This window comes from Stegostoma tigrinum, chromosome 6, assembly GCF_030684315.1.
Source record: "Stegostoma tigrinum isolate sSteTig4 chromosome 6, sSteTig4.hap1, whole genome shotgun sequence".
Lineage (NCBI taxonomy): Eukaryota > Metazoa > Chordata > Chondrichthyes > Orectolobiformes > Stegostomatidae > Stegostoma > Stegostoma tigrinum.
This window is the reverse complement of record NC_081359.1, coordinates 98,151,469-98,172,544: the sequence shown is the minus strand read 5'-3', so window position 1 is coordinate 98,172,544 and position 21,076 is coordinate 98,151,469. Positions and strand designations below refer to the sequence as shown.

Genomic DNA, 21,076 nt, shown 5'->3' with positions numbered 1-21,076 from the left:
AATAAAACTGATCAAACCTGGGATTTCCTCTACATGAAACCTAGCCAAATGCCTTATTCCTGTTCCCCTATTAGATTTGGTCTTAATAATGCAAAAAAATTTTAATTATTCAGAAGATTTAAAAAATAGGCACTGAAAAATTGAAAATTCCAAGACCAAAAAGCAGACATGAAAATTAATACAAATGAATGCATGCACAAACGATTTGGCAAAGCGTGGATCTGTTTAGAAAAAGTACCGACAGACAGAATGTACCTTGAGGGAAACTACCTACAGAATGCATTTCAGCAATTTGGAAATTGCTCAATTTCTTCTTTGCCAAATCTTCTTTGGAAACACCCTCCAATCTGGAACGAAAAAGCATCAGGTGGATAGGGACACTGGTGCAAAAGCCACCAAGTCACTGACCACTGTCACTTACGTAAGGAATTCCTGATTTTTGTCTAACATCAACACAGTACTCATTTTATCACATGTAATGGTTAACAAATAGTACGCAGCAGCTTTCTCAGCATGGAAAGGACCATGGCAACACTTGACAAAAACTCACTTACACAACACCAATGTACAAACACATTACGACATGCACTGCATTCGTCAAAGAAGAAGGGTTTATCAAATTTGTTCCCGAAGGGAGGAGAGGGAAATGGAGAGATGATCAGAAGAAATTTCAGTGGCCAGGGTTCCTGAACCCACAATTGTCAATTTTGGGTGGTGAAGGGAAGAGTTGGCCAGACAGAATTAAATATATTTAATTTGTACTGTGAATATCTGAACACAGTAAAGAAAGAACTGGAGTAGAACAGTTATTCATGCATTCTCACCTGTACATAATAATTTTTTGTTAGTAAGCAGCTATCTTTGCCTTGAAGGTACTTAATGACTTCCTTAGCTACACCCTACAGAACAGTCAATTGAAAAATATTTCTCATCTCCATCTTAAATGGGTTATTTTTCGACTGCACCCCACCCTTAGTGCCAGTTGTTCCCAAAAAGGAAAACACTGTCAATTCCCTTCACGATCTAATGTCACACTGATTTGTGTTCCTCACAACTCTGATGTAAATGGGCTTTTGTAACAGCTAAGAGGATGTATTTCCCACCTCATTAGTGACATCTTCTCTGTTGCTAGTAAAACATTTGCTCAACTTCCTAAAACAGGCAAGGGTGTCGAGGAAACTCAGTTAATAATGCATTCGTGTACTAACTTGCTACCCAACAAAATGCAGCTGCGCATTCTATTGTCCAAAGTGATTGAGGCTGGTGCCAAGCAGAGCAAGGATAACCTATGTTTTTTTTAGAAAAGCTAACAGAGGTCATAATTTCCATATAATTCTTAGATGGTGTCAGGTTTCTTGCTCGTTGTCAGAGACAGCACCCATCCATGGGGAACGTGCTCCATTACACTCCTAATTTGTGCCATGCAAGTAATAGAGGTGCGCTTTGGAGAATCAGGGTGTGAGCCAGTGGCAACAGTAACCACAACATTTGTGTGGCTGGTTCGGTTCTGTCCTTGGTCAACCAATATTGATGGTTAGAGACTCGGGTGGTGAACGTTACCGAGCATTGACAGAGACACAATAATTTTGTTCTCTTGGTGGAGAGCACCAATGCTTCACATTCATTCAGAGGGTACAAAATGTTCCTTGAAACATATCAGACCAGGTCTGAGTGTTATTTAAGGCTTACAGCACATAAACTACATTACATTATTACCAAGGAAGCATGAGAGTTGAACATTGTGTAATCAACATCCTCATTTATGATTTGAAATTAGAAGAAAGACATTGATGTCAAAAGTTAAGCTAATTGGGCCCTCGGGGCTGTTCTACTGAAGCTTTGAGGCAGCGATGATTGGCCTCTAATGAAAAGCATAGTTTTCCTTTGTGTTAACACAATGTGGAGCAGACTTCTGAAGAAGAGTCCCCACCCAAAATGCCAGCTTTCCTGCTCCTCTGATGCTGCCTGGCCTGCTGTGTTCCTCCAGCTCCACACTGTTATCTCAGACTCCAGCATCGGCAGTTCTTACTATCTCTCTGATGAACGGTCTAGGCCCGAAGCGTCAGCTTTTGTGCTTCTGAGATGCTGCTTGGCCTGCTGTGTTCATCCAGCCCCACACTGTTATCTCACTATCTCTTCCTTTGTGTTTGTGCTTACCCACCTCCTGCCAAGAAGAGTTTTACGAAAATTTTGTGGCGCAGTACTCAGTCAAAAGGTGGTTTTGCTGTACAATTTTTAGCAGAAGTAAAATCAAGCTGTACATAAACGCCCAAGATAATGAATATATTAACTTGACATGTTGGAACAAAAATCTCCCATGTGCCCAAAATCCCCACATGCCTATTTTCCAACAGGATACATTCAGCCATACAGCACAGAAACAGACCCTTTGGTCATTGCACAGAGTATAGGAGCTGGAACGTCATGTGGCTATATAGGACATTGGTGAGTTAGAATACTGTGTACAATTCTAGACCGCCTTCAAAAGGAAGGAGGTTGTGAAATTTGAGGATGCAGAAGAGATGTTCAATGATGTTGGCAGGTTGGAGGGTTTGAGCGATGTGGAGAAGCTGGAGAGGCTGGTACTTTCCACCCTCCCACCCCCAAGTATCAGAGCCTGAGGAATGACCTTACGGAAGTGTATAAAATCATGAGGGGCATGGATTGCGTGAAAAGGCATTTTTCCTAATGTAGGGGAGTCCAAAATTAGAGGGCACAGGTTTAAAGTCAGAGGGGAATGATTTTAAGTAAAGAACCTCAGACAACATTTTCCAAACAGTGGGTGATGCATGTATGGAATGAGCTACCAGAGGGAGTGGTGCAGGTGGGTACAATTACAACATTTAAAAGGCACCTGGATAGATATACGAATATCAAGAGTTGAAAAGGGTTAGGAGCCAAAATGGGACAAGGTCAAATTGGGATGTCTGGCAAGAGACTCATCTTAACTAAAATGTGGCTGATAATTCCTAGCTTTGGTTTGGTGGTACTGAAACCCAACAACATTTATAGGAAAAGCCATAGGTTATTCAGCACGGAGGCTGCCGCCCCAACATTCTATAAGAATATGACTGCTCCATCTGTGATCTCAAGTCTACTTTCCTATGTGCCGCTATAATCCTTCATACACCTGACTATATTTGGAATAAATTTAGTGACCCAGCTTTCACTGCTTCCCAGGGTAGAAAATTCAACTTACTAAAAACAAAAAAAAATTTAAAAAAGGAAAGATTTCTGCTTCTTAACCTACCTCCCTTAATTGAGGTGAGTTTGAAATTTGTCCCAACCAGTCTCAAGATTTTATATATTACAATAACATCATATCGTGCTCCTAACATAAAATAAGCCTTTTTGGCCAGGAGCAATTTTCAAAGCAGTTCAAACAAATTACATGCTTTTTCAAACAAGGGAGACCAAAACTACACACAGTACTCCAAGTGTGGTCTATTGAGCTATGGTAAAACTTCCCTACCTACTAAACATTGACTCCATCTCGCACTAGCACATTTGCTGCAGTGTGCACCTTTCACAAGCTGTCCTATAGCAAATCAAGTTATTCCACATGACCATCCAAACTCTCAACCTTTACCACCAAAATGAATGCAGAAAGCAAGTGCACGAGGGTACTACCAGACCCACATTTCGCTCCACTCCCACAGTGGCATGTCAGTCTGGATTCAGAATTGGCTGACCTTCAGAAAACAAAGGGTGGAAGCAGACAGAAAATAGTCAACATGGTACTCAGTTACAAATGGTGTACCACAACAATCTGTTCTGGGTGCTCTTCTATTTGTGATTTTTGTAAATGATTTGGATATAGGAGGGGAAGGGCGGATTAGTAAGTTTGTGCACGATATGAAGGTGAGTCAAGTTGTGGATAGTACGGAGGGCTGTGCTAGGTTACAAAGGGTCATTGACAGGATGCAGAGCTGATAAGTGACAGATGACATTTAACCCCGAAAAGTGTGAGCTGATTCATTTTGCAAGGACAAACTTGAAAGCAGAACACAGGGTTAATGGAAAGATTCTTGGTGGTATGAAGGAGCAGAGGGATCTCAGGGTTCATGTCCACAATCTGCCACCAGGTGGATAGAGATGTTAAGAAAGGGTGTGGTGTGTTAGCTTTCATTAATAGAGAGTCTGAGTTCGAGAGCTGTGAAGTTATGTTCCAGCTATACAAAAGCCTGGTTCGGTCACATCCGGAGTATGTGTCCAGTTCTGGTCGCCTCACTACAGGGAAGATGTGGAAGCAGTGGAAAAGGTGCAGAGGAGATTTACCAGGATGTTGCCTGGAATGGAGGGAAGGTCTTATGAGGAAAGGTTGAGAGAGCTAGGGTTTTTCTCTTCAGAATGAAGGAGGATGAGAGGTGACTTGATAGACGTGTACAAAATGATCCGAGTTATATACAATGGACAGCCAGAGACTTTTTCCTAAGGTGGAGGCAGCTATTACGAGGGGGCACAGTTTTAAGGTGAGTGGAGGTAGGCACAGATATGTCAGAAGTAGGTTCTTTACTCAGACAGTGATCGGGGTGTGGAATGCATTGCCGGAGAGGGTAGTGAAGTTGGCCTCATTAGGGGCACTTAAGCAGCAATTAGACTTGCATATGGATGCCAGTATAAGGTTGGGGTGGAGTTTAGATAGACCTTAGGTTTAAGGTAAAAGTTCAGTACAACATCGTGGGCCGAAGGGCCAGTACTGTGCTGTGCTGTACTGTAGTGTTCTATCCTGGTTTGGAAATATACTGTCACTCTTTCATTACAGGGAAAGCCTGGAATTTCCTAACTAATTGTGGGAGTATCTTCACCACAAACTGCAACTGTTCAAATAAACACCTTGCCACCACTTGTTGCAGGACAGTTATACATAGGCAATAAATGTTGGCCTCACCAATACATGAATGATGGAAAACAAACCATGCAACTACCGTACTTGGAAGAGATTTAGTCAATATTAAATTTCTTATTCAACATCATTAAATCATGTTATCTGGCCATTACAATCACTTCTCTTGTTCTGTTTTATATCTTAAATATGACTGCACTTCAAAAATGCTTGACCGACTGTGAAACATCGAGTCATCCAGAAGCCAACATTGTGCTCCTGAGATGCTGCTTGGCCTGCTGTGTTAATGCAGCTTCCCACTTTATCCTGGATTCTCCAGCATCTGCAGTTCCCATTATCACTGTTACGAATGCCCATTCTTTCTTTCATTATGGTTCGTGGAAATAATTTCTTTTCAACCAAAAGGAGGGCAATTAAGTTTTCTTTCAAAATAAAATTGGATCTTAATAAAAGTTATAATGAATTACTTCCACTATTTTAAAGTCCTGCTTTGAAAAAAAAAAGTTGAGGAAATATTCAACACAAGGAATGGTGCGTTGAAATAGCCGATAAACTGCAAGTTAAAATTCGAACCGCTATGTGAACCATAGCTCAATAAATCACGTTGAAATGCAATGCAAAACAATTAAAATAAAGGCTTTGGGACTTCTACTGAAAATGATCTCCAATCTTGCAACAGGGGACGATGTAGCTAAGACTGGTCGAGATTCAAGGGTGACTTTTGCGGGGGTTGGTTAGTTGGAAGGTAAAGAAGGTCGGCCGGCCTTGGCGCCAAAGCTCACAGTGAAGCAGTCCTCCCTCATAATAGCAAAATACTGAAAGGGTACGGCACAGACACGCCAATCCGTCCAGCACGCACCGCCGCCGTGTGGCACCGCAAATAATGTATAGATGCACACACCTATTTTCACGACTTTTAATAGTTTCTTTAAATAGTTTTGTTTTTTAAAATGAAAAAATACCTCGTGATGGGAAATAAAACGAGAGAGGAGATTGGTCCACCGCTTTGCATTCAAAACAGAGGGCAGATACAGCACCAGGACGGAAAGGCCGATGGACCGACCACGGCCTCGAGTCAAAGACCTTACCCCCCTCCCCCCCGACAACAACACACACAAAGAGAAACAGGGTCAAAGCCCAGGCCTCTCTCTCACCAATTGCTCCGGCTTGAAACCAACCAGGCCACCAGACGCGGTGATCCGCCGCTCCATCAGGGGGCCCCCAGCTCCTAGGCCTTGAAGCGGTGAATGGGAAAAGGGGAAGACTCGCCTATTATGCGGCTCGGGCGACGTCGCCGCTTTTCTCTCGCCGCCTGCTGTTGACAGACGCCACTGAGCATGCGCCGACCCCGGCACTGCTCCGCGAGGCATTGTGGGATGGGTGAGCGGCCAACTGTCAACTGGTCTAGTTATTCAAGCGAAGGCAGCAAAGAGGAAGCTTAGAACAGTCTGAGTGATTTGCATTCACCTAAAAGCTTTCATTTATTTTAAAAAAATGTTTGTTAACTAGGTTTAATTTTCCTTGCGGGCTTATTTCTTATCCTTTCACGCAACGTTCAGAATTTAGGATTGCCAACCCTCCTGGATTATTCTAGAACCTCTTGCATAAATTAAGGACTAATCTCCCCGACGGAGCTGAAAGTTTATGCCAGTAGAATTACAGGAACATTAAAGAGTCTATTCTTAAATTTCTTCGCAGGATGTGGGCATCAATGGCTGGGTCAGCATTTGTTGCCCGTACTTAATCCCAGTTGAGTCAGCCACATTGCTGTGGTTCTGGAGCCAACATGTAGGCCAGTCCAGGTAAGGACGGCAGTTTTCCTTCACCGAATGACGTTAAAGGAGGAGCAATTAAAGTTGGAAACTCTCAACAGGTCAGAATTGGAAGGTTTTGGCCTAGAGGATGTTAAGTATGGAGGATTTTGAGCATGTAGTAATTTAAAAACAAGGATAAAAATTTGAAATCATGGCATTGCTTCACAGGAGACCATGTCAGTCTGTGAGCACGGCGTCTAAACAATGACAAAGGCAGCAGGGTTTTGGATGGTGATAATGGGAACTGCAGATGCTGGAGAATCCAAGTAATAAAATGTGAGGCTGGATGTACACAGCAGGCCCCTGACGTCAGCTTTTGTGCTCCTGAGATGCTGCTGGGCCTGCTGTGTTCATCCAGCCTCACATTTTATCATCTGGGGTTTTGGATGGTCTCAAGTTTACAGAAGATATAATGTGACAGGCTGATCAGGAGTACTTAGGTTATCAGGTCTAAAGGTAACACAGGTATAAATGAGGGTTTGAACAGTGGTGAGCTGAAGTGGGAAGGAGTCAGGTTATGTAATAGTGGTGGAAATAGGGAGTTTTAATAATCATGCATTTATAGCCTCCAATCTTTGACAATTCAAAATCAGAGGTCATATAAAACTCTGCTGTCTGCATCCTATCTGTGCACCAATCTTGGGCTTTTGACTTAAATTTTCCTACAAGTCACATATCAAGGAGCAAAGTAGAGAAATAGGAAGGCCTAGTTAAAACTGTAGGTACACTCATGGTCCTACTGGACCATAGGGCTGTACTCTTATTAGAGAGATAGATGTCTGGTTGTGGTTTAACCTGAGGGTGACCACGCCTAAGGAAAAGGGAGAGGTCAAGAAGGCGAATCCTTGGTAGCCTCAGCTCATGTGTGAATGGAACCCATCTATCCAGCTAACTGACCCCCCAGTTAAAAAGTATAAGGCATTAGTCAGACCACATGTGGAATACTGAATCAAGTAGAAACAAAGAAAATGCAGTTTTAGACCTCTTATCGAAGGAAAGGTACACTAAAGAAAGCAAATAGGAGGTAATCCAGTGAAGGTTCACTAGGTTGACTGTGGGTATGGAGGGATTTCTCTTATGAGGAGGAGTTGAGTCAGTTGGCCCTGTACTCATTAAAGTTTAGGAGAATGAGATGAGACCTTATTGAAACATAAAATTATTAGGGGGCTTGGCAGGGTACTTGTGGAGAAATTGTTTCCCATTATAGAAGAGACTGGGACCAGCGGGCATAATCTCAGAATAAGGGGTTGCTCATTAAACTCGGATGAAGAAGATTTTCTGTCGAAGTGTAGTCACTCTGTGGAATTCTTTACCACAGATAACTTTCAAGGTTTTGTCAATAAGTTTATTCAAGGTTGAGTTAGACATTTTTAATCAGTAAGAGAATCATGGTTTATGTGGATAAGGCTAGAAACTGGATGAGGTTGTTGGCTTGCTTGCTGAGCTGGCTGGTTATCGTACAGATGTTTTGTCACCATGTTAGGTAACATCATCAGTGTGGCCTCTGATGAAGTGATGTTGTTCTACTCCGCTTGGTATTTATTTCATCCAGTCCGTTAAGTTGGGTGTGTCATTTCCGGTTCCATTCTGCATGGGTTTATATGTGGAATCTAATTCCACAGTTTTTTTGGGTGCATTACGGGTTAAAAACCATTCCTCTAGCAATTCCTGTGCATGTCTGTAGTTGGCTTGAGCTAAGTTGGTCACGTTGTCCAGGAAAGTGGAGTTGAGGATTATCAGATCAGCCACAATTTTACTGAATGGCAGAGCAGATGTAATGAGTTAAATAGCCTATTTCTGCTCCTACATGTTATAGTCGATTTCACAAATACAAAATTATTAGACAGCAAATGAAAATTTGACCTATTGACTTCCATCGCAGACATATTAAACCGTTTTTAATATCTGTAATTCAGAAGTTACAATGGTATTGTAATTGGATTGATCGTACCACACAATACAGGAAAAATTGTTTGTCTGAGGAGAAAACACAATACGTTGATAATGCAAAAATTAATCTGTAGACTGCTAATGGAGTCTCACTGGAACAAAATATAAAATGACTGATGCTTTTGAAAAGTTGGCAAATTCCCCAAAGATCCTACTTTCCTCTACCCCAATTGCACAAGGAAAATTTATAAAATCCTGGTCATTTTTTAAATTTGCTCCATAACCAGTCTTTTAGGAGAAGCAAGATAATTATGTCCTAAATTTCCTCAAGTTTTTGTACAAACATCAGATTCACAAACACTGTCTTTCAGTCAACCTCATCCTGTGGTCAAATCTGGCATGACATTTCCAACTTTTCAGTCGAAAACGGACCAATTGATTCTACAAGAAAGCTACTTTTCTGAAGAATGTATCTTCGTCTGCATTCTGTGTAGTACTAACCTTCAGTAAGAACTTGAGAGCTGCATTTTGTTTATATTTATAATTGGTAGTAAACTTTGCATTGAAAGATCATGTTTTTAATTTCCATGCCTAACCAGACCAACCACAGCACACTGACTTCCACACCTCATGTGCCTGCTTGTGCACACATCCTACCCAGTAACAGCCCATCTGACAACATCCCATCCCTTAAAAAAATCCTTCTATTTTCTTTGTTCTCAAAATTACTTCCAGCTGCCATTGTCTCTTTCTTTTTCTGCTACCAAATACATCATCCATAAAATTACAGCAAATGGCTGATGTCAACATGTATCTCTCAGCTGTTCTCCCAAATGGCTAGAAATTTTTGGTCATGTGGGATTTCACATCAACAACCCATTTGCAACTCTTGAGTATTCATCCTTGTGCCAATGATGTTTGATGACATGAAAATAATGTTCACATGCTGTAGAAATAATACAAAGATATTCAAGTGTAGAACTTAAAATGATCTGAATGGCAAATCAGTACAAAAACAAAACCTCCACCATAGATAACCTAAAGTAGGAATCTGATCTCGATGGATTCAAGAATTAAGGTTTGCAGCCTTGAGTATTGACTTATGCTGCAAATGGTGTAAGCAGATCAGCAAAATAAAATCACAGAAAACCATGATACTCCACTATGGAGAGAAAGGATTCTGTCTATGTTATTCCATTTTCAAAAATGGTGGAAGCAATCAGATGTGAGCAAGAAAGATTAAATCAGATATCTGATGTGTTAAAGCAAAAAAAGTCAGGAAAATACAGTGTATTTTCAAAATTACAAATGAAAATCGCCAGATTATAGAAATCCTTGAATGGGAAAAGAAAATAGAGAAATATTAACAAGGCAGAAAACAAATTCTGTAAATTCACATATAATCTATCACATTTCCCTTATGTGGATACTAAACTTAACCACAGCTCAGGAAAGATTATTTGGCCTATGTTTTCCTGTCTTATACATTATAAATATAGAAACATACAAAATAGGAGCAGAGTTAGGCCATTTTGCCCTTCAAGCCTAATCCATTTTCAGTATAATCATGGCTGATAATCAAATACCATACCTTGTTGCCACTTTCTTCTCATACCCTTTGATCCCTTTAGCCCTCAGAACTATATCTTGATACTGAAAACAATTCAATGTTTGGCCTCAATCACTTTCTCTGGCAGAAAATTCTTGAGATTTGCCACTGTCTGAGTGAATAAAATTTTCCTTGTCTCAGTCCTAAATGGCCTACCTTATATCCCGAGACTATGATCCATAGTTCTGGACTCCCTGGACACCATAAACAATATTTTTAGAGTCTTAGCCCGAGGTTTCAAAACTCAGAATGATATCTGGAATCAGTGTGTTGCACCCATGAGTCAAAGAAATATGTGGATAGCACATTTAGAGGGGTGATCAACCTGCAAGTTAGGAGCACACAGACAGAGGGGGATTGGGTGGGTGGCTGCCAGCCAGTCTAAGAGAACAAAGCTGGTAATGTACGAGACACCTAAGTCAATCTCACTGACAAACAAATTTTATTTTTTGATAGTGAGGCTGATGGCTCTCAGAGAAATGCAGCCAAAGCCAGGTCTGTGGCACCATGAGTGGCTCACCTGCACAGGAGGGGAGTGATAGCAATAGGAAGGCAACCATGATATTGGATTTGAAAATAAGGGGAAGAGACAAGCATTTCTGTGGCTGTGATTGGCGTCCTTGGTTCCAGGCTGGTAATTCGCCTGTGGACACAAGTTACTTCAATGTCTAAGTTGCAAACAATACTGAAGATGTATATTCATCAGCAAACATCTCCAACTCTGAAGTCATTGCGGAAGATTTCTTTTGAGGAGCTGGGGGAGAAACATGAAGGAGCAACTGAAGATGGCTGGGCCTAAGACACTACCCTGAAGAACTTTTGCAGAGATTTTTGGACCTAAGCTGACTGATACCCAACCATCTACCTTTGTTCTAGCTCTCAATACAACCAGCAGAATTATCCTTTGATACCCATTGAGTAGTTTTGCAAGGCTACTTTATACTATTATTGTTAAAGTGCCTCTGACATCAAGGCAGCAATCATTCTCACCTCACCTCTGGAGTTCAGCTGTTCTGCCATTATACTTGGTTTGTATTGAAATCAGGAGACATAGCCCCAAGCAGTACAAGCAGTTTATTACTAAATAAAAGCACTGCTTTATAGTCATTGATAATGGGAACTGCAGATGCTGGAGAATTCAAGATAACAAACTCTGCGGCTGAATGAACACAGCAGGCCAAGCAGCATCTTAGGAGCACAAAAGCTGACGTTTTGGGATGAGACCCTTCATCAGAAAAGGGGGATGGGAATAGGATTCTGAAACAAATAGGGAGTGGGGGACCAAAGATAGAGGAGAAGATAGGTGGCGAGGAGAGTATGGGTGGGGAGGTAAGGAAGGAACAAGTCAAGGGGGCGGGATGAGGTTAGTAGGTGGGAAATAGAGATGCGGCTTGAGGTGGGAGGGGATAGGTGAGAGGAAGAACAGGTAAGGCAGGCTGGGACGAGCTGGGCTGGTTTTGGGATGCAGTGGGGGAGGGGAGATTTTGAAGCTGGTGAAATCCACATTGATACCATTGGGCTGCAGGGTTCCCAAGCGGAATATGAGTTGCTGTTCCTGCGACCTACGGGTGGCATCATTATGGCACTGTGGGAGGCCCAGGATGGGCTTTGCAGAACACCTATGCTTGGTTCGCAATAAACAACTGCAGCAGAGGTTTGGGGACTGCTTTGCAGAACATCTACACTTGGTTCACAATAAACAACTGCACCTCCCAGTCGCGAACCATTTCAACTCCCCCACCCATTCCTTAGAAATCCCAAACCCCAAGATGACTTTCTACATCAAGCAGATGTTCACCTGCACATCCCCCAATGTGGTATACTGCATCCGCTGTACCCAGCGTGCCTACCTCCACATTGGGGAAACTAAGTGGAAGCTTGGGGACCACTTTGCAGAACACCTACGCTCGGTTCGCAATAAACAATTGCGCCTCCCAGTCGCGAACCATTTCAACTCCCCCTTGCATTCCTTATACGACATGTCCATCCTGGGTCTCCCGCCGTGCCATAATGAAGCCACCCGTAGGTTGCAGGAACAGCAACTCATATTCTGCTTGGAAACCCTGCAGCCCCATGGTATCAATGTGGATTTCACTTGCTTCAAAATCTCCCCTCCCCCCACTGCATCCCAAAACCAGCCCAGCCCAGCCCGTCCCAGCCTGCCTAACCTGTTCTTCCTCTCACCTATCCCCTCCTCCCACCTCAAGCCGCATCTCCATCTGTGATAATGGGAACTGCAGATACTGGAGAATCCAAGATAATGAAATGTGAGGCTGGATGAACACAGCAGGCCCAGCAGCATCTCAGGAGCACAAAAGCTGACGTTTCGGGCCTAGAGATGAAAGGTCTAGGCCCAAAACATCAGCTTTTGTGCTCCTGAGAAGCTGCTGGCCCTGCTGTGTTCATCCAGCCTCACATTTCATTATCTCGCATCTCCATCTTCTACCTACTAACCTGATCCCGCCCCCTTGACCTGTCCATCCTCCCCAGACTGACTTATCCCTTACCTACCTCCCCACCCATACTCTGCGTCTATCTTCTCCTCTATCAATCTTCAGTCCACCTCCCCCCCTTTCCCTATTTATTTCAAAATCCTCTCCCCATCCCCCCTTTTCTGATGAAGGGTCTAGGCCAAAAATGTCAACTTTTGTGCTCTTAAGATGCTGTTTGACCTGCTGTGTTCATCCAGCCCCACACTTTGTTATCACTGCTTTATAGTCCATAAATTGGGATTTTCACAGAGGTTTTGAGATTCCATTCCTCACAACAACAGCACCGGCATTGTGGATCTAGAAGCTTCCTACCATACCTGTAGATCTTATTTTCGCTTCTGGGGAGCAAGCTGGGATTCAGCACATAGGGGAAAAGTGGAATCTAAAATCTGCTGTGTCAGCATTTCAAAATACTCAGTGCATGCAATTTTGGTACCAATTTACTGATATTACCAAAAACACTAATTGTATCACTGCTTAGTGCATCCACAACATACGGAGTGGGAGGGAACTGGTCCACAGTTTGAGTAACAATCTGAAGAGACTATAAAAGGATTGGCTATTTTTGATGTGGGTCTATGAACACAAACTTGGGTTTTGAGTGGATTAGGGACCTGAAGAAATGCTTTAAAATACATATTTGTTCATGGTTAGTGGGCATCTCTGTCCAGCATTTTTTGTCCAGAGAGTAGTTAAAAGTCAATCACATTGCTAAGGGCAAAACCAAACCAGACCAAATAAGGACGGTAGTTTTCTTTCCTAAAGAACATTGGCGAACCAGATGGGGTTTTCCACACAATGGACAGACAATGGTTTCATGGTGATCATTAGACTCTTAATTCCAGAATTTTAATTGAATTAAGACTTCATCTGCCATGGTGGAATCAAACTAGGATATTACCTAAGTGTGGGGATCAATAGTCTAACGATAATCCCATGAGGCCAACATTTCTCATTTTTTTCTCCAACTCCCAGGCAGAGAAGTGGGTGATTCCCAGGCAGTCTAAGAAAACCGGACTAGAAACGTAAGAGATACCTGCAACAATTTTGCTTAAAAAGTGTTTTTTTTTTAAATTTTACAACATTGAGAAACCATCATCTTCATGAAGAAGCACAGTCCTGAGGCAGAACCTGCCCTGGGCCCAGTGGCAGGTGGAGAGTCTGCCTGAGGAGGTACACCTGTCACACCATAACACAGGTATCCTAAGGTGAGCTCAGGGATGATTGAAGAACCTCCTGCGGCACAGAAGAGCAAAAGCCCATTTGATCTTGATTTTCAAAATTAATGTGTTTAATGGACTTCTCTCCGTGAGATGGTTTTGAAGAAATAATCTCAGACTCTAACTCCAAATGATGCTGCCAGACATCCTGAGCTTAACCAGCATTTTCTGTATTTTGCTTTAGTGTTTTAATTTTATAGACCAAGTTAGTAGTAGACATTTAAAATAAAATAGCTCCTGAGGTCAGCCTGTGGTGTATACTGGGGAAGTTCGCATGGAGACAAGGGCAAAAGGTGGAGTATGAGCTGGCACAGGGACTAATGGGCCATGGGATATGGAGACATAGGTTGGAATGGAGTTTAAGGGCAGATAAAGGGGCATAGAATTTGTGGACCATTGATGGTAGGCTCTTAGATCTGTATGGAAATACGCAAAGGTTGAGGGCAGGGAAGGGCAAGACAGAGAGGTTTTAAAGACACATTCAATTAAATTAAAAGCAAACTTTCCAAAGCCACCATAAATTATATAGTAGTGTTTAATAAAAAGTTTACAACAAATACCAGCAAAAATAGTTAGCATACATATAATCTCATTTACAAAATTAATTACAAGCAACACAATTAATTGCTGACAAAAATGTAGGCTAAATACTGGAAAAATTTTTTTTCAATAAAATATCTCTACTGCCTGGAGGGTACATGTTCCAACTAAAATTAATACAGTTTTCGTGATCGGGCCTCCACTTAAATTCTTGAAACGGTAGGTTCTTTAGGCCATAAACCAAAATGACTCTTACAGAATGCGTGTTTTATGTAAATTTTGTATTTTTACAGCCAACATGCAACATTAAGAGTGACTGGTGGTATGGAAATAAATAAATGGTTCTTAAAAAGAGAAGATTCAAATGAACAGAAGAGGTCTCCTCTTATGACTATTGTTTTATTATGCTAGAGAGTACTATGTCTTGTTTCTGAATGGAAAGAGGTTCATGTAATTTAGATCATCATGGAATATCTGAATTTTCCTGCCATTTGAATAAGAAGGCTTTGCTAGGTTTTAATTCTAATTTTTTATTTTTGAGGAAGTCACAGCCAATGTTGAAACGAGTTCCCTTTTCAAAAGCCAACCCATCTTTGCAATTCAAATTGTTTTTCAAAACAGAAATTTAATTTTAAACTTCTTTGCATTGGAAAGCCCATCTAATGTTTCTTATTAAACAATTTAATTATGTAATCAATAGCAACATTGGAGGCAAACTAGACATTTAAGTGTCACATGAATAAACCAAATCGGTTAAATTCGTAAGGAGCACTGATTTCAAGCATTTCAACTTCAGAAGAATCACTATTGCTGTTGATTTCGTAGTTCAGTAGAATAGAGAAAATATTTCCAGAAAGCCCTCTCCCAATTTCCAACCAATTAGCTCAACAAATGGTTGCATACAAGAGGACAGGTTCTAGCTCATCACTGATGATTGAATAATCTCTGCTCAGAGATGAAGAATGACCAAAGGGCAAGTTACTAAGACCTGTTAGAATCTGCGGAATTAAATTCTTGCATGTAGTGACCGTTTAGGAAAGGATGGAGAAAAATCAAAACTCAAAAAATGTAATAAAAATGTACATTTCATAATGTTTGGTGAAGCTGTCTAAGTAATTAGACAAAATATGTCCATTTCTCTGGATTAGTGGGGTTTGAACCTCCTACATTCTGGTTTTTCCTAATAGCTGATTCAAGAAGGTTGGGAACCAAATTCAAACGACACTAGTATATTGTTATCTATGCATTCCAGGAGCAAATTAATGATCACATTCTGTCAGATAATGGAGTAAAATCAGAGGTATTCAAATCTCAGCAGATTGAAAGGACTTCAGTTTATCCAGAACCACAAGTATTATAGTTGAATAATGGAGAGAGAGCGATGGAAGATAAATATATTGTTTCCGTAACACAGTTACATTTGGGATTGATAAAAAAAACTTGAACATATTCTTCAGGAGACTAACTGGGAAAGGTAGCTTCTGAAGATAAGGATTGCAGGCGAAGTTATGGTAAACAGCCTGTTTCCATTCTTGGCCTTCTTGCATTATCCAAACCCAGAAAATTCCAAAATGTTCAAGTATTTGCCCACATTCCATTAGCGTGGCTGTTTGTTTTACTGCTAGAGCACAGAAAACTGAAGGGAGACCCAATACAGATGGTTATTTAACATTATGAAGACTGCTGCCAGTCTATTATGAGATAGTAACAGGAAAACACAATTTTCACAGTCACAGAATGAAAGACAACGTTATAAAATCAGGTGGCTAGCACACCTCAATTGTTGGTAATGCACTGGTTTTGTTTAAAACAGCATGAAGAAAGACCTATTGAATAATGTATTGAGCAAACAAGACATCAATAGGGATCCGGACAGATAGACAGAAACTATTCCCACCAGTAGAAGACTATACAATCAGAAAACACTATTGTGACTGCCGAAAGTAGGGATGAATGGGAGAAATGAATTATTTTCAAAACCTATATTTCACCTTCCAAATCCATGACCACCCCCATATAGAAGAGGAAGGGCAGCAAATACATGGAAACACCACTACTTGCATGTTTCCCATCAAGCCACTCACAATCCTGACTTGGAAATATGTCAGCATTACTAGGTTAAAATCCTAAGGGCATCATGGGTCAACATACAGAACATGGACTGCAGAAATTCAAAAAGACACCTTGCTACTACCTTCTCTAGGGCACAAGGGATGGGCAATAAATGCTGGCCAGAAAGCAATGCCCACATCCCAGAAGTGGCTTATATAAAAAAAAATGAGGGGGTCGGACACTTCCTGAGACTGTAGTGTAGGTATATTTTAAATTGTATTCTCTAAAGTGAAAGCTAATTATTCAAAAAGAAAATATTGACAGGACTACATTTTTTAAAAAAAATAAAAGGCAGGACAGCAGTGTTAAGTGGGTTGCAATTGCAGAAGACCACAGCTCAGACATGATGGATTAAAGGGTCTCCTTTTGTGCTGTAACCACATTCAAGATTCTATGCTGTATTCAAAGCAATGCCAATACACCAAAAAAAAATGTGCAGGGGATTATTTTACCCAGAGCATTAACACATATCAATTTAACTAAAAAGAAATCAGCAAGGCCAAATCTTTTGGTCTCAATATATTGTTTCGGGCAGCTAACCTAGTTTGAGACTGCAAGTTGCCAATTTCAGCCGCATTATCATCAGTATGACCAACAAGTTCAACTCAAGTGCATCAAAACAAGGGAGAAACCTTTCTGTCATACGCTTACTTCCAAGTAGGTGAAGGGGAAGCAACAATAACCACAATTACAATGTGTTTGTCCAGCCCTTCATTACAATTCCACTACCTCTAACATGAGATTCAAACCTGGTTTGTATGTTCAATTTTGTTCAGTTAAATTGTAAACAATTTTTCTTTGTTTTCTAACCTTTGATTCCTTGAATCAATCCCTAAAACATTTCAGAATTTCACACTGACAGAATGAGCATTTACTGATAATAAACATTTAAAAAGGTTTACTAAAAGCAATTTTATATACAATTGCTACGATATTGATTACATGTAAAACCTTCAGGAGGTTCCAGCAGTGAGAAAATTCCAAAACCACCATTTATCACAAAAATATTTAATACATAATAACACAAGAAAGAGAAGATCTAAGCCATTTGGCATTTTAAGCCTGTTCTGTGATACAAATAATTCTAGTTGATTTTCTGCCTCAAGCTCACCTCACTCCATCCTCTGATCTCTCAAATGTCTTCATATTTATCAACCCATTGTCATGTATGCAAGTTAAAGAGCCTATGTGCAGATAGATCTGAAGTAAATCAATCTCGTTTTCTCATTTACTACCCCGTTCTCAAAGCAACATACAGCATTAAAAAGAAATTAAAATCTAGCATACCATTAAAAGATTTACATCAAATACAAAAAATGCCTAAATTGGCTTTTAATCTATTATAACTGTTGATTACCATAAAAAATCTGTTAAGTTGGTCTCAATGTGATAGTTCCACAAATATTATTAACCCAGTAAAAGATGAAAAATATTTAAAACATACTTCAGGGAGAAAGCCATGTTCACATGGAGTACACTTTGATGGAAACTGGGGAATTTTAGTTTTAAAAATAATCCATTTCCTAAACTGTATGAATCTTTTAATTGGTTCTGCAAGCAATGACATTTATTTAACCAGTTAATAAATTTCCCAGCAATTGGGCCATTTCAAAGTGCCTCAGGTTTCCAGTTTAATCAAATATTTGGTCACCTGGCCTGATCATTCCTTTCTGACTCAAAGATGACTTCATACATGCTGACCTAGGGGAAAACACTTATCAGTGTTTTCATTTATTTTAAAACCCTAGATATGTGCAAACTGTTGCTAAAACTGTAGTGACCTATAAAAAAGGGAGAGACTAACATGACTCATTCAATTGACATCTATACTTTTTTTTGGGGTGCGAGGGGGGGCTGGCAGTGGTGCAGGAAACTCAGGTTTTTGGTTGCATGGAAAAGATAGCCAAAATGAGAAAACAAAAAGCAGGAGTTAATAGGTAGCGTTATGAAGGTCAGAATCATTAAACCAATAATTTGGCCAAGTTCTCGGTTGTAGTATTCTGTGATTAATGTCAAATAAAAAGTTCGGCAGGAACTTGTTGCTTCCTTTCAAAGGATTCTTTGCTTTTTAAAATTATTTTCAGTGGAACAGACCAAAAGAATAAACAAAGATTTTTAAAAAGTTGTACAAAACTGCTGAAAATGCTTTGGTTATATATTAGACTAACATTACTTCAAAAAGACAGTTGGAACAATGTTACATTCAAGATGTTTAAGCTTAACTAGAACCAAATCATGCTTCAAAATACTGCCCATTTCCAATAGTCCAATCTCAAAAGTTCTACTCATTTGGAAACATAACCATAGTAGATTAGATATTCACATATTGCCATTATTCATTTTCACATTCCCATCTGCATATCAGCATAGTTATAGAAATTGTCCACATCTTGAGATGCTGAAGACTTGCTTTCAGAAACAAAGACCTATTTAACAAACAGAAACAAAAGAAAAAGTAAGTTTACATGCTTAAGGTGCAATGGTAGAACACGATCAGCAACAAACTGAAGAATAGCTACTTTCAAAATTGAACAATTTCCTTTCACAAATGAAGAGGATTGAGAATTGGCAAGATATTCAAATATTGTGCATGGTTTAAGTTTCAATTTGTCACATACTCGTGCCATAATTTCCAGCAGGGATAGCAAGCAGGAGGACATATACTGGTTAACATGTTACCTCCTTCATCTAGAGACCAGTGCTAAATATAATGTATTCACTGCTGAACAAGGTACGATGACTGAGCATTTGTCTAAGATCAAGCTCAATAGCTTATCCCTTTTGGCTCCTCACCAGGTCGTGCATCTACGCAGAGAGCACATTGATATTTTCCAAAATGCACTATATATTCAGCTTTCATTGATTTCTGTAATAATTTTGACCTTACATTTGTGAAGGAGGAGCCAGGTATGGAAGCAAGTCTGCATATATGATTTTTCTGGGCAGGTATACAATCCTAAGTCATAAATTGGATCAATGAGACGAACTTTCTTGAGAAGCGAAGCTGTCCACTATTATTCGTTCTACTGGAAGTTTTAGTTGGATTAAACTGAATTAACACCGGAAGTTCAAAAAATTATGTTGACAGGTCTGTTAGATATCACTTCTGTTAGTGTAATTAAGGTGGTTTAAGATTATCAAGTTGTGTGTTATTTTAGGGGTGCAAAGTTGTAATTTGAAGGTCTGTCAAACAACACATCCTATTGACAATTTGCATTGGACAACATAAATCATGCTAAACTTGTCAGTGTTGCAAGGTTCAGAACATTGTGTCCACTATTAGATGTTATTCTGCTGTTTGACAACATTTATTAAGTAATCAGGACTGTGCCAAGAATTAGTGAAAACCAGTTTAAGATTTGCATATTGGCATATTTGCATATTAGAAGCTGAATATTTTAAGACACAGGACTCTGTTTTATGTAGCACAAAGGAATTTTTACATAGATTGCAACTTTTGCAATGGGGGAAATATGGAGAGAGTCAGGAAGACTGTGAATCTCTGCCACATTCTCAACAACTACCCTGACAAAATCAGAGTTTACCGACTGGTGTGAGAACCAAGATTGAAAGTTAATTGTACTTGCTACATCTACAGATTAACGACAACTCAACTAATCAGCACCCTCTTCTCAGGATATATAAAAATAGTTATTTTTTTTCCAAGACTGTTGCTTACATTTAGCCCTGTAAGATGAAGTGTTTTGACTTCTTGTCTCCTTTTCGCAATGTTTGGGTACCAGCTTCGATACGTGACTTTATGAAGTAAAAGCTGAAGTTACGGTTAGTAAGGGGACAGAGTACCAGATGTTCCAGGATACCCATTTTAGATACAAAATTACTGTTAGTATTCAGGAGGTAGACAAGCTGATTGTTAGAGTATTGTATTCCTGAAAAGTGAACAATATTTCCCCCATTGGTTAAGTGTAATTGACACTGATTTGAGATTCTTAATTGCACTAGCACAACTGGTGACTATTGAGTGCTGTTACGAAGTTTCCTTCATTACAGATGAAAACAGCCATATGTTACTAAGAGATAGTCGGAACTGCCAGTGCTGGAGTCTGATATAACAAGGTGTGGAGGTGGATGAACACACCAGGCCAGGCAGCATCAGCGCAGGAAAGCTGATGTTTTGGGTCTGGATCCTTCTTTAGCAATGGGGGAGGGGGAAGGGGATTCCGAAATAAATAGGGAGAGAGGGAGGGGTGGTAATAGAAGGTGGATAGAGGAGCAGATAGGTGGAGAGAAGATGGCCAGGTTATGGAGGCAGGGATGTCAGTCTTCTCACCACATAAATGCTCCTCTATCCACCTTCTATCACCACCTCCACCCCCTACCCACCTCGCTCATTTCTGAAGAGTGTCTAGGCCCAAAACGTTAGCTTTCCTGCTCCTCTGATGCTGCCTGGCCTGCTGTGTTCATTCAGCTCTACACATATGTTACTTAGATTTTCACATTTGCCAAAGGTGATCATTTTGGCCAAAGAAGAATTAGTTAGGAGTAAAACACTTACTAAATGAGTAAGCATTTGCACAAGGAGGATGTTGCTA

The 21,076-nt window shown here is 40.4% G+C and overlaps 2 protein-coding genes across 6 annotated transcripts in view; both read right to left on the bottom strand.

Moving 5' to 3' along the window:
* The window catches only part of jade3 (jade family PHD finger 3), a 58,896-nt gene extending 52,728 nt beyond the window's left edge, over window positions 1-6,168 (bottom strand). For 2 of the 5 annotated variants that reach the window (XM_059646788.1, XM_059646787.1), the window contains exons 1-2: window positions 6,001-6,168; window positions 275-347 (exon numbers count right to left, since the gene is read on the bottom strand). The gene's annotated coding sequence lies outside the window, so the exon portion shown is untranslated. Of the gene's footprint in view, window positions 1-274; window positions 348-5,808; window positions 5,885-6,000 lie in introns of those variants that run through there. The other 3 variants (XM_048533373.2, XM_048533371.2, XM_048533372.2) reach the window with 2 other exon arrangements.
* An 8,237-nt stretch (window positions 6,169-14,405) lies between these two features.
* The window catches only part of rp2 (RP2 activator of ARL3 GTPase), a 42,377-nt gene continuing 35,706 nt past the window's right edge, over window positions 14,406-21,076 (bottom strand). The window contains exon 5 of the mRNA XM_048532734.2: window positions 14,406-18,949. Within this exon, the coding sequence (XP_048388691.1) occupies window positions 18,866-18,949 (84 nt within the window). The 3' untranslated portion in view covers window positions 14,406-18,865. The remainder of the gene's footprint in view (window positions 18,950-21,076) is intronic.